Raw genomic sequence first — 18,814 nt, forward strand, 5'->3', positions numbered from 1 at the left:
CATATTTCGCTATCCCAACTTATTATATTTTCCAAGGAGTATTAATAGCAGTAACAAACACCAGATTTGACCAACCTATTTTCAGAGAGAAAACATAACAGGTCTGCTAACGGAGGCCACTGAAAACATAAAAGCCTTTATTTATAGGTGAATGAAAGAAAATAAAGCCTAGATATTTTTATCACTTCCATTTCAGAAGGTAAGTAGAGGAGTGAGAGAGATACGGGTAAAAACATTAGCTTGGTTTTAACAGTCCTTCTAAGGATTCAAAGAGGCTGGTCTGAGAATGATATATTAGTCAGATTTAGACCAGGACGCTCCCCTAAGGGAGACAGCTGACATGACTATTGCTCTCTTCCCAGATACAGAGTCAAGCTGCTGACATTTTACACCAGGCAAGTTCAGCAGCTGTTACTGAGGCGACAGACGCTTAGGTCTCTAGAGATTCAAGGGATGGATTCATGGACAGAGAGTACCTCAAAGTACATTCCTGATTAGGCCTAACAAATGGCTTGTTCAGGGAAAAGGGTGAACACCCTAAAAATACCGCTAAAGAGAAAAGTAAATAGGCTTGCGTAGTATTTAGAACAATTTACAGATCAAGTCCAGAAAGCCTTTTACGGTTAAGAAAAAAAAATGTTTTTAAAGTAATCCTTCCTTTGCCCCACTTCCTTGTTACCTCTGTAACAAGGACTCAGGCTGATGGTTACCTCACTAACTGTCCTGCAGAGTAAGAAGTAAAACCCAAAACAGAAAAAAAAAAAAATAGAGAAGTTAGAGTAAGATCCAAAAAAGAAAGAAAACATATAGAGAAGAAGCAAGGTACATTGCTGAGAAAGAAGTGTGTTTCTAAAAGGCTTTAAGAATCAATCAAAATAGAAGGTTTTAATGAGTTTATTATCTAATTAGTTAATATAGTGATCATTGACCTTATACATAAAATTAAAGTCAAAAGGCTTTATAATCATAAGAGGCAGAAGCCAGGTAGATTTTAAATTTCAGACAAGATGTTTTTATCATGAGTGATAGCTAGACACAAAGTCGAAGGTGGCAATATAGCCGCAATAGAGATTTCAGGTTAATTCTGTAAGGCAGGCTAGGTAATTATAAATGGTAGGCATAGTTCAAGTGCTAAGGCATGATGCAGCAATGCCCAGCTCATGCACTGCAAACAAATATCAACAACTTGTTGGAAAAGAGAGAACACACAAAGGTTCAGTAGACACTCTAACGAGTGCCTATGAATCACCAAGTCAGACCCACCTCCCAAGTTCACCTAAGTCATGACTGTATTTACAATCTTGATGGCTCTTCCTTACCTAAGTATATCATCGACGGTAATTTCAGGGATAAACTTTTGAAGGTGCTTCACTGTCGCACTAAGGAAACAGGCTCTATACATTTCATTGACTCCATAGGAGAAATTCTGGAACACCAGTTTAATCAAGCCACTGAAAGCAAAGAAAGTGAAATCTTTATAGGAGAGAAAGAAATTCTTTCTTACTATTAAATACTTTTAGATCTGGGCAGTGGGCATTCCAGAAATTTATGCAAAAAGAGGAAAAACCACATATTAAAAGAACATCAACTTTGGCCAATATAAGAAGGAAGCTTCATCAAAGGGATAGCTTCCAAAGTCCAAAGGTAAACACACTGCAAACTCAAAAATACCAGGGAATGCTGGTTTCAAACTAGAACTCTATAAAGCCTGCCAACAAAATGGCTTTCTCATACAAATGTTCCATGCTTTCAAAACACACCTAAAAAGCACTAGCAGATCTTTAAATCGGGACATTTGAGAAGAGAGGTACATATATATCCTACTTTTTTTTTAATCAGCCAGAGGTAAGATACTTAAGTAGTGATTCTCAAGCGAGACTCTGTGGAGCCTACGTATATGTGAATTTTTAAAAGCACTCATGTTCAAAAAATCCACCCTACACCTTCTGTTTCAGACTCTGTAGAAGGTGAAACTCCAGTACAGCTTGAAAAGCTTTCTAGTAATTTTGATGTGAAACCCTCTGGAAAGCAAAACAGCTAGAAAGACCAAAGCAAAACACAAAACAAAGCAAAAAACCCCTCACTGAGTTCTTAACGTTAGTAAAGAATCTGCATCCCAGGTGAGTACATTGTTAGTTTTCCACAATAGGAAACAACTTTGGTTTCAACAGCTTCTCCAGTGCTTTTCAAAATGACAGTGGTGACTAGCTTGAAATGACTTTATCAAAGTAAGCCATCTACTAATTTTGAAACTTTTTTTGTTTTCAAACGCAATTAGAAGGTTAGCAAAACAAGGTTTAGATTGTCAGATACGTGACTGGTCTTGTTCTTTTTAACCAAGACCTCACCGTGGATCATCAGAATTTTCTTAAAGTAGTTAAAACAATATACTTATTCCATAAAGCTCTTAATTCAGGTTAATTTAAAAAATCAATATATTAATCACAAATGTGAGGATTTACCCAAAAATAGAATCTCAAGAAAGACAAAATTTCCCACATTAAAAATATACACACGTGAAATCATTTTTGAGGTAAATAAAGTTACCTCTTGGTGATTATATCCGTAATATCTCTGGCACTGAAGTCAAAGGGTTTATAGCCCTCTCGTTTAAAGGCAAGAACTGCATTAGGCCCTAGCCAAATACTGCCATCCATCCTTGGCGTGAAGTGAACTCCTAGGAAAGGAAACCGGCTATCTGGGACCTATGGATTTAACACAGCAAAGAACTGTTAGCCCCATTTCATACTGCATTTATTATGCATGCAAATATTCAACAGGTAATGTAGATCAGTTTCTTCCCATGCATTTAATTTGTATTATTTTGATCTGTACTGAGATATGCTTTTCCACTTGCATGCTTCTGCCTAGAAATGCCACATAGAAAACACTGATGCTATTGACACTAACACACACTCCCATCTATTCTTCTTTCTGGGTAAAGAAGAAAGAAACTGTCCTACTTCAGGTTATTCCCTGACCTGCCCTCCCACCCTACCCCCAACTAGGGATGTATGTGGCTGGCAAGTAAAACCAGAGCTGCCAGAAAAACACCCATTTGTAGCACAGGTTTCTGTAAAGTTGGAATGCACTGAGTTGGAGCACATGAAATGGATGCTTTGGAAAGGTCAAAAACGTTAAGTAGCTGAATATCAGTAATTTCATCTAGTTCAACCTAGTAGTTCCATACAGAATAAATTCTTCATTTGAAGGGCTCTGTTTTCTACATCATGAACCTACAGAGTGCCCACAACCCCTTGCTGCACCTACAGGGAGGGAACTGAGGGAGAGGGTAGTGCGTCTGGGCATGCAAAAAGTCAAAGTTCTCTTATGAGTGCTCCTTCCACCAGACAGGAAGGAGGAATCACGTTCTTTCCTGATAGTCCTTCACATGGAACACTCATGCTTTCTAAAGACATGTACTTCTGGGCAATTAAGTATAACTAAAGGACTATGATATCAGAATAAAGATTTAGGAATTTAACCATAAAAGAAAGAGGCAAAATGCTTGCACAAAAAGCTCTCCAAAATACCTCTCTTCTGACCCAGATAAAAGTTTTTGGTTCATTCCCTTTCTGCCCACCATCATCTTGAGCAGCATGAGGAAACAAAAACAGTATACCTACCGGGTAAATATTTCCTTTCACAAGATAGCATTTTTCTGGCTTCAAGAGCAGGTAATCTCCCCGGAATGGTACAATCTGTGGATCGGGATTGCAGCCACTCAACTCAGAAATACGGTCTGAATAAAGTCCTGCGCATGTCACAACATACTGACATTGAACTTCCTCTCCCTAGTGCAAAAGAAAAGAACAGTAATTTATAGGAAGCAGATTGCAGAAGAATAGGTCAAGGGCAGAAAAACAGATGTAGAAGAGACAATAAGGATACAGAAAGGGACTTTTTTCTTTTTATTCCTTATGAAAGAGGAAATTAAATGCAAGTATCAGCAAAATAAATTCTTCAGCATTTAGGTGGCAGCTAGAAACTTAGAGTAGTGGCATGTAAGAGGGTGTCACCTTAAATTTCATACTTTAAATTAGGGATTCAATGGTTGACCTACCTAGTAAGGATACCCTAAACACACACACACACACACACACACACACACACACACTCACTCACTCTCTCTCTCCCCCCCCCCAAGACCATGGAGCTTAACTATTTATTGAGCAAAGTGGCAAACTTCATTTAATACTTTTATTTTTTATTGATTTTTAGAGAGAGAGAGGAAGAGGAGGAGACATTGATTTGTTGCTTCACTTACTTATGCACTCATTGGTTGCTTCTTGTATGTGCCCTGACAGGAGATCAAACTTGCAACCTTGGCATATCAGGACGACATTCTAATCCGGCCAGGGCAGGAGCAAACTTCATTTAGATGGCCCCCACCAGTTTGGCTCCCTCTGTATTTCAGATAGTTTCTCCTGTCTTATCTATGAGTAATTATTCTTTTACTCTTAGGTTGCTTCACACTACAACTGTAAACCACCACCAAACAATTTCTCCTTCCTGATCAATATCTACTTTGCAAACTGAGGCTACTTTCAAAACACCACTCAATCAATCCACGTTTACTGAAGACACACACTACAGTCAAAGTTTCCTTTAACAACTAGGAGGCTGCTAATCTTAGGCTGCTGTATTTTCCCATAAATTTTATTTTGTGATTATCGTGTACATATTCTTCGATTAACCCTGCTCGGATTAGCCAATTTACCACTCTATTTCCTAAATAACTTCATTTAACCAAGATTTGCCATCATACTCCAATTATCATCTCTCTACTTCTTACACAGTAAACAATTAGTATCTCCTTGCTCCAGGTAATTTCTTGTTCTTAGATTTCCTCCCGAGATGATCTGTTTCTGAAGCCTTGGAGTGCTCACTTATCTCAACATTCTTTCTTTTCAGCCCTTGGTGATTCAGCCTTACTCTATTTCTGTATGATTCAGCCTTACTCTATCTCTGTATGCATCCAATTTTTGTGTAGATACAAAGGTAAGCCTCTTTCAAAGAGTTCCAGTCACACTTCTGACAAAAATCAGATGAAACTTCTTTGCAGTGAGTTCAAGTGAACTATACGAAACCATGATAGTTTTTAGACCCTTGAAGTCAAAGGGCTACATCAACAACAACAAACATGAACTTCTTCTAAATTGGTTAATATCTTTTCTAGATAATCTCTGTTCATCTAGAGTGGTACACCAGAAGTACAAGAAATATTAATATTTTTATGTGATATACATCTACTAGTTGTTACTTGAAATGTCAGCAATTCTTTTATTCTTAACATAAAATGTAGATAAGTTCCAAACAAAGAAATGATTAAAAACTGTCACAGGACTCTGAAATCACCTTACGTTATATATGAAACAATAATTAAATTTAGTGACACATTAATTTCACATTCAAAATGAAAATTTAGGTAAGCACTGAAACATACATTTGTTACAAAATATATTTCTTTAAAAAATTAAACTATGCATCTCTATTACTTTTCCATAAGTGAAACAGACTTTTCCTCTCCCTCAAAGTTTCTTTTAAAAATTCCTTTTCTTTTAGCCTCATAAAAGCAGAGATGTTCAACTTGATAAGCTGACACACATTTTTAAGTGATCATTTAACTATACTAAAGGAAATGCCAAAATAAAAGGCAACAATGATAGTGACTGTGAGTAAAACATGTATCCATTGGAATCTCATAGCCCCTGCACATCTTCCATCCTATGATGCCATACTCTCATGAAAATACCGCTTAGATGAGGGTAGGGGCAGAAACAGACTTTTAATCCTTCTCTGAATGGAAACCCTGGTTGCTCTGCCAGCAGACCTGATGGTAATCCAAGTGTCTATGACAGACAGTGATGTTTCATGGAGACTCTGATAGGCCTCTATAGGTGAAATCAGAGCTCAAAACTTTAGGAAATTGGAGGAAGGTTATACCATTCTCTGCAGATAATTATCTTCCTTTTGAGAAAGTGCTTCTGGCTTTGACTCAACACTTGACCACAGGCCACCAAGTTACCATGTGAACTACCCATTATTAAAAGGGTATTGTCTGACTCACCAAGCCACAAAATTGGGTGTGTACAGCAGCACTCTGTCATCAAGAGGAAGTAGAATATACAAGATCAGGGTTGTATAGGTCCTGCAGGCACAGATAAGTTGCAGAGGCAAGTGGCTCAAATTCCCACGACCCCTACTCCAACTAAATTACCTCTTCCCTTTCAACTTGCCCCTGAGGCCCCATGGGACATTCTCTATAATCATTTGGGCAAGGAAGGGAAGCAAAAGTAGAGGCCTGGTTCACAAATGGTTCTGCACAACACACTGGCACCATTTGAAAGTAAACCGCGACAGCACCAGAGCTCCACTTGGCAGTGGCCCTGAATGGCTGTGGTGAAGGGAAATGCTCCCAGAAGGCGGAACTGTGAACACTATACTAGGCATCTACCTCACCTATAGAGATGGCTAGAAGTATGGATCTACAGTTTCATGTGCAATGACTAATGGTTGGGCTGGATGGTCAGGTAAAGGAGCTCTGAAGAAGAGGTATGTGAATGGACCTCTCCAAACAGGCTCGGAGGGTAAAAATATTTAAATTCTATAGGAATGCTCACTGAAGAGTAGCTGGGGCAGAAGATGATTTTAATAATCAGTAGGCAAGATGACCTGCTGTGTGAACATTAGCCTTTTCCCCCAGCCACCCCTGTCCTTACCCAGTGGCTTCACAAATGAAAATGGTAATGGCAGCAAGGATGGAGGTGACATGTGGGCTCAGTAAGATGGACTTACTCACTAAGGCTGATGTGTCCATAGCCACTGCTGAATGCTCCCTGTCCCAACGGTGTAGGTCAATAGAGATATACTGATGTGATCCCTGGACCACTTCAATTTTAAAAAAGGCGGGAGGGCTGGCTGGTGTGGCTCAGTTGGTCAGAGTGTCATCCTATAAACCTAAAGCTTGCAGGTTTGATTCCCGGCCAGGGCACATATGTGGGCTGTGGGTTTGACCTCTGGCCAGGGTGCAAGTGAAAGACAACCAATTGATGAGTCTCTCTCACATCAATGTTTCTCTCCCTTTGTTTTCTCCTTCCTTTCCCCTCTCTCTAAAATCAATAAGCATGTCCTCTGGTGAGGATTAAAAAAGGGGGGGTGGGCAGCACTTAGTCCTCGCTGGAATAGACACTTGCTCTGGCTATAGATTTCTCTTCCCTGCCCACAGTGCTTCTGCAGAAACCGCCGTCTCTGAACTTACAGGATGCCTTACTCAACATTAGGTATTTTACCCAGAAGCATTACTTCTGATCAGAGAGCTTATTTTACAGTAAATGAAGTGTAACAATAGGCTCATGCTTGTGGAATTCACTGATTTTTATCATTTCCCCCATCATCCTGAAGCTGCTAGGTGACAAAGTAGACTCAATAACAGTACTAGCTGGCTGGCAACACCTTGCAGGGCTGGGGCAATGTCTTCCAGAACGCCCTATATGCTCTAAATCAGCAACTAACATATAGAATTGTTTCTCCCACAGCCAGGATTCAGAGCTCTGGAAATTAAGAGGGAGAAATGGAAGGAGCTCCTTACAATAACCCACTAGGTTCTGCTCCTAATCCAAATTTCTATTTCTTAGCACAACTTTGGGCTCTAATGGTTTAGAAGTCTTAGTTCCCAGTTCCCAAGGGAGAAATGCTTCCATTAGAGAATAAACAATTGTTCCATTATGCTAGAAGTCAATACTGTCACACTTAGCCACTTTGGGTTCCTCATGCCAGTGAATCAACAGGTGGAGAAGATTACTGTACTGAATGGGGGTAACTGATCCTGACTTGCAAGGAGAAATCAAGTTACTACCACACAGACAGCCTGGGGGTGATAAAGAGTATGTCTGGAAAAGAGATCTCCTGAGCTCTCTCTTAGTATCCCATGCACTGTTATAAAAGTTGTGGAAACCACCACAACACAAAACAGGCAGGGCTGCTAATGGCAGAGACACTTCAGGAATAAAAGTTTGAGTTACCGCACCACACTAGGAACCCTGACCAGCTGCGATGCTTGCCACAGGTCAAGGGGCTATAGAATGGATAGTAGAAGAAGGAAATTATAAATATCAGCTATGACCACATGATTGGTGACAAAAATGAGGAATGCAGCATTTATGAGAAATGCAGTAGTTATTTCTTCCTCACTGTGAAATATATTGTCTATAATTACATAATTCTTTTTTTCCCTCATTGTTATAAAATGAATTGTGTCCCTCCTCCCACAAAAAATTCATATGTTGAAGCCTTGACTCCCAATGTGACTATATTTGGAGATAGAGCCTTTAGGGAGGTAATTAAGGTTAAATGAGGTCACAAGAGTGAAGCCCTAATATGATAGGACTGGTGTTCTTATAAGAGAAAGAGAAACCAAAAATTGCGCGTGCTCACATTTTCACATTCTCTCTTTCCCCACTCTTCCTCTCTCCTACTCTCTGTCTCTCCCTCCCTCTCTCCCACTCCACCTGAGCACACATAGAGAAGAGACCATGTGAGGACATGGTAAGAGGGCAGCCACCAAAAAGCCATAAGAGCTCTCACCAGAAATCAACCCTGGTGTCAACTTGATCTTAGACTTCTAGCCTCCAGAACTGTGACAAAATAAGTTTCTGTGGTTTAAGCCTATGGCATTCTGTTACGGTAGTAAGCGTGTCTCCAGCTGTATGAAAGATAGTTGAACCTTGTAGGTAGAAGCATAATGTTACTGTATTTGGAAGTGAAATGTGGTTATAAGGGTTGTGAATGGAGGCCAAGTAGAAAAGGGATAGACTGTGAGGGTTTATCCTGTGTCAATTTAGTTAAACTGGACCCCCTTCCCTGAACGGTTCCAACTTAAAGTTGACCAAAACAGGAATTGCATGTGATCTGGTAGGTAGAAGTAAAGCAACAACCATTATTTTTTGAAGGTTATTCTAGTTCAAGGTGGTGACCAACACCCACTGCCAAATGAATTTATGCTCTGTATCCAGCTCTGCTTCCCACATACTAATCTTACTAACAAACCACTGCTCAAGTCTACTACTTGGCTGTGAACACACAGGCAAGAGCTCCCCGAGAACCCCTCATGAGCTTCTCCTTTGCAGTTCTACTTCAACTGGATCCACTTGGCTACTTAGACTGGTTAGATACACCTCTGACATACCAGCTCTCCTTCTGAACCTTTGCTTCCCCAGATCCTTTCACAATTATGTAAGGCCTAATTCCTGCAATAAATCCTATGACACCCATTAATGCCTCTTCTCTCCTGACTGTACTCTGATCATTCAGTGAACACACAGCAAATGCCATTCACCAGTCCTGTTTTAGATCATGTGAAGATGAAGGAAAGCAGGACATCTCCCTCTTTGCAAACTGTGCTGTTCTTCCCGCCCAAGTTTTCTCATTAGTAGAGTTAATAAGGTAGGTGAACAGGTAGAACAATAAAATATCTATCAGTTTTGCCTTAAAATGAAACACTCCAAGTATTTATAATCTTATTCTTTGCCAGCACTATCCCTATATGAATACATTTCCAAGAGGAAACCCTTCTTAGAATGAAAACTATTACACTGCTCTCAAAGAATTTCTCTCAGAATAAATTTACATTAGACAGCATTCAGTGACATAAAATACACTACTGTGGTTAATTCAACTGTTTAAGAAAGGAGAAGGGATGAAAGTAAATAAAATAGATGGAAGTAGTTTTGCTTAAGAATCTTTACCTTTGTATTCCTTATAACAATTGGATATTTCATCCCTGTAAAAAAGAAATTAGTGAAATATTTATTTTTAGTAAAAGAAGACCTACAGTGTTTGAAATATACTAGTAACAGATTTAAGTGAGTTTCTTCTGTCACAGCCATGATTACTTCCCACATTTCATTCTGAAGCTTTTACCAATAACAAGATAACACTAGTTCATATTTGACAATATGTAAAACTCTGGCATGTTTTTAGATTATTTTATATGAATTCATTTAATCTATACTTATAAAGCTTTCCCAACTTAGCTCCAACATAGGGATTCCCAGCTTTTCTCTGAACTACAGACCTAGAAACCATGTTGTAATGTGTATCATCAAAAATCAGTATGTATTTTCCCACAGGTAGAATGCTATGACACTTGTCCAAATGTTGATTTGATTGATTATGCCACCTACCTATAACAATCTCATTTAACAATTTTGCTCATCATCTTAGAATTTAGTAGGACACTGGGAGAATGATTCAGATGGCCAAAATCTAAAGAAAACTGTCAAGGAAAAATAAATGCAGCACTACTATTGTCCTCATTCAAATTTCCCAAAAGCAATTCAAAATTTAAAAAACGGATTCACTTCAATTTTTTATAGTGTTTCCTCAAAAGGGGCAGTTCAGAATGGCTAAGTCATACCGTATCCCCAGACAGTCTGATTCAGTAAGACTGGGAGATGCTGAAGTCTGCTTTTTTAACAAACATCCCCAAGGGATTCTGACTCTAACCAACAGGATAAAGAAGTGTTTGGGGACTAATTTTATACAAACAGCCTTGGCAGCTCAGGTTTTGGCACCAATCAGCCTTTGGCAGCTCAGGTTTTGGATCAGTGCCCAGTTCCAGCAAGGCCCACTGGAAGTCCCAGTTCGCCCGTGTCCAACCCTCCCCTCTGCACCTGCCTCCAGCTCTGTGCCTGCCTCCAGCTCTGCACCCTACTCTGGCCCAGCTCCTGGTGGACCTCCACCAGCATTAGCCCAGCCAAAAGCTGTCCCAGATTTGTTCAGAACTCAATACAAGTCAATTGAAAAAAAAAAAGACAAGGATGGCTTACCATCTTCACTGCTTGAAGGACTTTCTCTAGCCATTTCAATATCTTTTACTTCAAAATTGGTCAAGACAGAGCCACCTGCTTCTTGGAAATCCTGGGCAAATGACAAAGCCACCTGACGGTAGTCTACAATGCCGGTATATGGGCAATCAATAGCCATTAGACCCTGGGACAAGATTATGAAAAAAGTCAAGACAATGCAATTAAAATCACTGAGGACAGTTTGCTCAATAAATTTTATTTTGCACTGAATTTTTTTACTGCTTATTTTGATAGATAACACATATTATCCTTTCTTGGCAAAAAATCTGATAGTTTTCAAGAAAAAGAAAATAAAGGCTTGCCCTGACCAGTGTGGCTCGGTTGGGCATCATTCTGCAAAATGAAAGGTCGCTGGTTCAATTCCCAATCAGGGGACATGCCTGGGTTGTGGGTTTGGTCCCCGGTAGAGGCGTGTGTGAGAGGCAACTGATTAATTTTTCTCTCTCACACAGATGTTTCTTTCCCTCTCTTTCTCCCTCCCTTTCCCTCTCTCTAAAAATAAATAAAATCTTTTTAAAAACTAAATAAAAATTAAAAAATAAATGCTTGCTCCACCAGTGGCTTTGAATTTGAGTGTGTGTGTCTGTGTGTATATATAATGCCTAACATACATAAGACATGATACTAGCTAAATCAGAAAGACTCTATAATCAGCTAATAATCCTCTTTAAAGGAGCTCATTTTGCCAGGCTCTTCCAGCTGCTACAACCAGTTTTTCAGTTTTACTCATCCCTCATCCTATCTGATTCTGATTTATATCTGATTCTGAGCTGAATTCTATATCACCAAACAATTAAGTTTTAAATAAACTCTACTGAGATTTTTCCAGTAGTGGATCATATGTCATACACACTCAGTGAGAACCCAGAATTACTCATTTATTTGCAGAGCATTGATTTGATTTGCCGCAGACTCTATTTTCAAGCCTGCAAATATTGAATGGAGATTGCATGCGGTTAACTCAAATTTTCTCTTCAGATAATACGAGAAATTAACAGCCTGAGCTTCGTTGTGGTTGGTTTGTTTGCCAAGATGTTCAAACTCTCTATATGAATTATCTACAAGCACACTTATTTAATATTTTAGAATAATGTATCCTTTTCTAATTCTGAAGAAAAGGATAAAAAAAAGAATTTCATACACTAAATACTGAATACACTTTGGGGAATCCTTGGTAATAGTATCATTTTTTTTCTTGCCATATTGCGTATACTAGTTTTCCCAAGAGATCTTCCCTAAGAGGGTTGCCTGGCTCAGAATAACTAAAGCCCAGAAGGTGAGTGCGACTGGTAAGTGCTGCCATCTTCTTGTTTGGCCAACACAGCCAAAACTGTCATTGTTGTGGTTCTAAAATAATATTTGATAATATTATGTGAAATGTTTTATTCTTGTATTCAGTGTCCCATCCCTATCCCCAGTACATTTACCTGCTTATCCTTTCAAAGCTACCTACTTCTGATCTATGTTGCCACATGGCCAGATCACACTAAAGGTAAAGGCTCACAAAACACCTGACAGTCTCTCTTCACAAACTGAAAGCAACATTTGAGAAACTTCACCATTTTCCTGACAATCTGCTTCCAGAATGAGAGCATTTGTCCAAGTACAGAAAATCATTCCTTTTGTTCTGATATAGTAAATACATATAAAGATTTTATATTAGCCCTTATATGGCCTGACAATCCCTAAATTCACAGGTCAGTAGCTATAAATCAATTTTGACCTGTAAGTAGTATTTTGTGTACAATAATCTTGGAATCTAAATTAGGATTATACCAAGAGTTTAGTCACAAAAACTTCCTTACCTAGCATAAAACTATGTGACAAGTGTAACACAGGGATAAAAATGTGCTGTAAAAGTGCTCCATATCAGTAGTTTTTTGGAATCCCAAATATCCTCCTTATTCACTTTCTATTCCTATTACCCAGCACAATCCCTGACACATAGAAGGCACTCAAACATTTATTGAATAAATGAACTTTTTAACAGCTGTCTTTAAATATACTAGACTTTTACCATGTCTAGACCTCCCCTAAAAGGTCTCCCTTCTTTTCCTTCCCTTTCTAGTCTTGGCTTTGCCCCTGTCCATAAGATGCTGATGGGCCCACCTATGTGTGTATGTCAGGGGAAAGTGGAGCGAGTCACTGCCGCCAAGCAATCCAACACCCAGGCCCGGGGTGGGGCTGGTGGACAGGCCAGCCACCAGGCAGGAGCTGGGCATGTGCTGTACAGGCTTAGCAGGCCAGAGCTTGAAATCTGAGACCCCAGCAAGTCAGATGGCTAGAAGAGAACTAGGGAAGCAGGCCAGTGAACACCAGGAGTTAGAAGTCAGACAGGAGAATAGAGGCACAGGTGAACGTGTGGTTGACCAATTAAGCTAAAGGCTGAAGAAGCAGTCAGGCTTTGCCTAGAAAGGGAGCTGTCAAGAGCCATCCTCCAAAGCCAAAGTTCACAAAGGCAGTTTAAAAATTTCCAAGATGCTCCCCCGGGAGTACTTAATCTCTCCTTAAAGGAATCTAGTCCAAGAAGCCCTTTAGAGCTGCCCTAACACACTTTTTTCTTTCTGGAGGTCCTGGAAGAAATAAAAGTAATCCTGTACTATGCAAATTTTGCCCACCATTCCTGGTAATGGTGGTCAAGTTGGGAGAGAAAGGAGGAATTTATTTAAGACACCTTTATGAAACAACCAGACTACATTTTTTACTATATACTGTCACCCTAAATAGGCATTGATAATTACAATGTGGCATTATATACAGTAGATCACTTCTGCTAAGGCCTCAGAGAAGAGCAGAATATATCTATTTATAAGTTACATTACACTATTTAATCATCTTTCAAGTCTGGGTTCACCTCTGAGAAGGCTTTCTTAAACTCTCAGACTAAACTAAAAGCTTCTTTTTTTTTTTTTTTTTTGGTTTTCTTATTGAGTTGCATGTACTTTTAAAAAAAGATTTTATTTATTTATTTTTAGGCAGAGGGGAAGGGAGGAAGAAAAGGGGAGAGGAACATCAATATGCATTTCCCTCTCCTGGCGCCCCCTTCTGGGGACCTGGCCCACAACACAGGCATGTGCCCTGACTGAGAATCAAACCGGCAACCCTTTGGTTCACAGGCTGGCACTCAGTCCACTGAGCCACACCAGCCAGGGCCTAAACTAAAAGCTTCTGCTAAGCATTTCCTGGCAGTGAGTTCAAACACAGACTCTCTAACACAGGTACCGGGAGTCCAGCTATTGCATATTGTCAATAAAAAGGTGGGGGGGAAAAGGAACAGGAGATAGAGCCATTCACTGCAACTGGGGTTGGACTGACAGCTTCTGAACCGCTAACAAAGAAAGTTGATATGCAGGGTATTATTATTCATGTCTTTCATGAATATAAGGATAGCACATTTTAAGCAAGATACTCTACAATCCACCCTTCACACTTATGCCAGCCTTATCTTCCTTAAATACAGACTGGATATTGGAGCCACTCTCCTCAAAAATTTTCAGTGGCTCCTGTGCCTACTGGATAAACTTCAAAGTTATTAGCCCGAATATCAGACCCTTTATGTAAGCCTAATCCTGCCTTTTTAGTCTCACTTTTTAAACTTCCTATACACCCTGTGATCCAACTGTACCTCACCACTCACTGCTTTCCAAACATGTCATATGGTCTCAGACCTCTTCTTGCCTTTGCTTATGTTCTTCAGACCTGATATTTTCTCATAGGTGTGGGTGAAAAAGGGAGTTTTATGGGAAGTAACGTCACAGGGTGATCTAATCATAAATCCCTAACTGGGCAGGTCATAGTGGATATGCATGCCCCAGGTGTACAACTTTTTTAGTAAAAGGTTTGTCTTTGCCTTAAAGAAGCCCTGTCCATTGTTTCTGTGTATTTAGCTTTACAGGCCATAGAAATAAGCTGTAACCACCCTCAAAAGAGCCCATAATTTTGCTAGCTACCCTGTAATCCAATCCCCACCTTAGTTTCTCCCATCTTCATATAATATTCCTCATGTTCCTTCCTTAATTTCAAATGCATAACAGCTGCAAAACTGTTATTTTCCAGTGCATTTGAAATCTTGCTCCCTTGCATGTGTCATCAGTTTGGCTCTTATAAAAATTCTCTACAGGTTTGGACATTTCTCATAATGACTTAAGGAAAGAAGAAATCAGGCATTCAGAGTCCGTGGCAATGCCCTCTTGTGTCTGTCAACACACTGCTTTTGTGACAGGACTATCTGTTTCTATGCAATTCCTGCCTCCTATAAATTCACTCCCAGCCTCCATGTCACAAGACTGAGCCCTAAATGGAAATGTCCCTGTGAGCATGTGTGTGGAGTTAGCGAATCACTTACCCTACAATATGGCTCCTTCTTTTTTATATCCTCTTGCTGGATCAGCTTCAGCCCCTGGACACCATTCTGCAGGCCTCTCTCATATAGGGCTTTAAGCCTGGGAATTTCTTCTTGTTCAACAGCTACTATAAGCTTCAAAAAATGATAATATGGACAGAGTTAAACAAACCATCATCTACAAAACATAAACTGACTAGGAAATCATAAATTATTACATGACTCAAATCAGGTTGATTTTTTTAAAATTGTTTTTTCTTCATCTATCTATCTACTTCAACCTTCCTTCATGACTTCATTTTCCTCCTCTACCAAAAAAGTTCTCTTAAGAAAAACGCACTAAAACAAATTTCCCTCAAAGTTAAGATGTAGCCTCACTTTCCACGTCTGCTATCAGTTGCTACACACATCTTGGCCGTAAGCAACTCTGATCACCACCACTCCCTCGCTCCCAGAGGGGACAGAAGCACTGATTGCTTACTCTTTACATTAAAAAACAAAACAACTAAAAAGAACCCCACAGCAACAATAAAACAGAATGACTTTCCTGTATCTATAAAAGAATGTAAAATACCAATACATCAGAAAAACATCCGGTATTCAGTATAATGGGATATCAATAACAGAAAACTATCCATTTTTTTTCCTGGAATCATATGTAGATAAAGAAGCAAAGGTAAAGAACTATGTACAACATTTAAGTCAGACTTTAGCTGTGATCTATGACCTGCGTGTATTGGAGATCTCTCCCCAACGGGTTCACTAAATTCCTTTGAGCCTTGCGATAAGGTGCTACTCAAGACTTGGAGGACAGGACCTTCCAGAAAGCCAACTATGAGAAAAGTGGATTGGAATCTACAGCAAATTTTCATTTAATGTCTTATACACATTTGTACTCCTCTGGAAAGATAATTGGGGACCTATAGTAACTCTAAAGGACAGAGAAATGTTTTCCTCAAAAAACACTAACGTAGTGCCAGTTGGAAAATGTGGTTGTTTTAATTTGTATTTCTTCAATTAAACTAATCTTATAGAAATAAGATGATTAAAAACTAAAGGTAGGGGAATGAGAAGTGAACTCAAGAGTTAAAGATTTTAGCTTCAGTCATAATTGACAGGCTTAAGTGATTAATGCCTGTGGAAAGCTGTTACTACAGGAACTGGAATGCAGGACTGTGCAACTCCAACAAGCAATTCAACCTTTGTGCCTCAGGGGGTCTACAAGCATGGAGATGACATCTGAGCCATTGTGTTCCAGGGAGGGAACGCCCAGTGATGCAGATTGTTGATCAACAGATAAAGAAGTACTAGGAAAAGTCACAGCAGGACTATAACTCTTATCCAGTTAACCTTTTTTCCAAACCCCTTACCGACCCTTTCTTTTCCTTATGAAAAGGTTGGCTTGAAATGAAATGTTGAGACAAGTTTTTGAGGGTACATAACATACCATCTTCACAGATTGCCGGCATCTGAATAAAGTGCCCATAAAGATTCAATCCTTGTTTCTACTTATTGGTTCTGGTGGAGGCAGGCAGCGCAAACGTCAACTTTTCCAGTTTCAGAATAAAGTGCATTACAAAGTATTTACTAATGCATTCTGTTCCAGAGAAAAATGAAGTAAATTTATCAACTTTACTCAAGAATTTTGTCTACTTAATTCTGGGCAAAGAAATTTCTGGGCAATTTTGTTTGAAGTAGTTTCCTCCTCACTTAACAGCGCCCACCCCGTAAGGAAGGCACAGGTGCATATTCATAGGTAAGTTAGAATTTACAAATCACTATTTCATAGCAAGGAGTCAACACAACTTCGGGAGATAATACTTTTAATCAAGGTGTAAAGTTTATTTAAATCAACAAATGATTAATCTTAAAAACAAAGATGGAATCAAAGGACACTATCAAGAAAGCAAAAAGACCATCCACTGAATGGGAAAAACATTTGCAAATTATATAGCTGATAAGGGTCTAGTATCCAGAATATATAAAGAACTCTTACAACTCAACCATAAAACCTATAAATACAGTTTCTTTTTCCCCTTAATAACATGTCAGGACCATTTTCCCATATCATTAAAAAAACCTTCTTAGCATCTTTACTGGCAACCATGAACTTTTATTCTTAAAACTTACATGGAAAAGACAAGAGAATATTATGGATAACTGTATGTCAACAAATTAGATAATCTATATAAAATGGACAAATACATAGGAAGACATAAGCTTCTGAAACTGACTCAAAATCAAAATCTGAATAAATGCATAACATGTAAAGAGATTGTATTAGTAACTTCAAAACTTCCTACAAAGAAAAGATCAGGCCCAGGGATGCTACTCATAAATGCTACCATATGTTGAAAAAAGAATTAGCACCAATTCTTCATAAACTCTTCCAAGAAACAGAAGAGGAGGGAACACTTCCTAATTCAATGAAGCCAGTATTAGCCAGATATCCAAAGCAGACAAAGATGTCAAAAGAAAATAAAACTGCAGACCAGTATCTCTTATAAATATTGATGTAAAAGTCCTGAACAAAATATTAGCAAACTGAATTCAGTAACATATAAAAAGATCATATACTGTGACCAAGTGAAATTTATTGCAGGGATGAAAGACCAATTTAACAGGCAAAAGTCAATTAATGTAACCTATCCTATTAATAGAATAAAAGGCAAAAGCTACATAATTAGTTCAATAGAAGCAGAAAAGGCATTTGAAAAAAAATCCAACACCCTTTTATGGTAAAAAAACAAACAAGAACAACAACAACAACAAAAACCTCTCAACATACTAGGAATAGAAAGGAATTTCCTCAATCTGATAAAAGGCATCTACCAAAAACCCACACTAACATCATACTTAATAGTGAAAGACTAAATGCTTTTCCCCTAAGATAAGGAAAAACACAAGGTTGTCCATTTTCACTGCTTTCACTTTTCAGCACTGTATTAGAGATTCTACCCATGAAAATTAGGCAAGAAAAAAATATAAAAGGCCTCCAAATTGAAAAAGTTAAACTATCTTATTTACAGATGATATGATCCTGCATATAGAAAATCCTAAGTAATACGAACACACACACACACACACACACACAACCTATTAGACTAATATCAAAGAATAAATCTAACAAAAGAAATACAAGACCTGTACACTGAAAAATACAAAACATTGTTGAAAAAAATGAAAGAAGATCTAGGTCAATGCAAAGACATCCCATGTTCATTGTGAGATTTAATATTGTTAAATGGCAATACTCTCCAAATTGATCTATAGATTCAATATAATCTCTACCAAAATCCCAGCTGCCTTTTTAGGGCAACTGAAAAACTGACGCTGATATTCCTATAGAAATACAAGGGACTCAGAAGAGACAAAAAAAATCTTGAAAAAGAAGAAATTGGAGGACTCACACCTCCTGATTTCAAAAAAAAAAAAAAGAAAGAAAGAAAGAAAAAGAGAAACTGCAGTAATCAAGATAGTATGGTACTTGCATAAGGATAGACACATATCAATGGAATAGAACTGAGAATCCTAAACATACCCTCTGATGTTTTATGCACAACTGATTTGTGACAAAGACACCAAAGCAATATAGAAATAGTCT

General features: G+C 38.7%; 1 protein-coding gene across 2 annotated transcripts in view; it reads right to left on the minus strand.

The window, feature by feature from the left end:
• The window catches only part of L2HGDH (L-2-hydroxyglutarate dehydrogenase), a 35,262-nt gene that overhangs the window by 9,202 nt on the left and 7,246 nt on the right, over positions 1-18,814 (minus strand). The window contains exons 4-9 of one of the 2 annotated variants that reach the window (XM_054565206.1): positions 15,214-15,345; positions 10,830-10,992; positions 9,747-9,781; positions 3,627-3,794; positions 2,548-2,705; positions 1,320-1,451 (exon numbers count right to left, since the gene is read on the minus strand). In XM_054565206.1, the coding sequence (XP_054421181.1) occupies positions 1,320-1,451; positions 2,548-2,705; positions 3,627-3,794; positions 9,747-9,781; positions 10,830-10,992; positions 15,214-15,345 (788 nt within the window). The remainder of the gene's footprint in view (positions 1-1,319; positions 1,452-2,547; positions 2,706-3,626; positions 3,795-9,746; positions 9,782-10,829; positions 10,993-15,213; positions 15,346-18,814) is intronic. The other variant, XM_054565207.1, reaches the window with a different exon arrangement.

This window comes from Pteronotus mesoamericanus, unplaced genomic scaffold, assembly GCF_021234165.1.
Source record: "Pteronotus mesoamericanus isolate MK-2021 breed Mesoamerican mustached bat unplaced genomic scaffold, CSHL_Meso_final contig_164, whole genome shotgun sequence".
Lineage (NCBI taxonomy): Eukaryota > Metazoa > Chordata > Mammalia > Chiroptera > Mormoopidae > Pteronotus > Pteronotus mesoamericanus.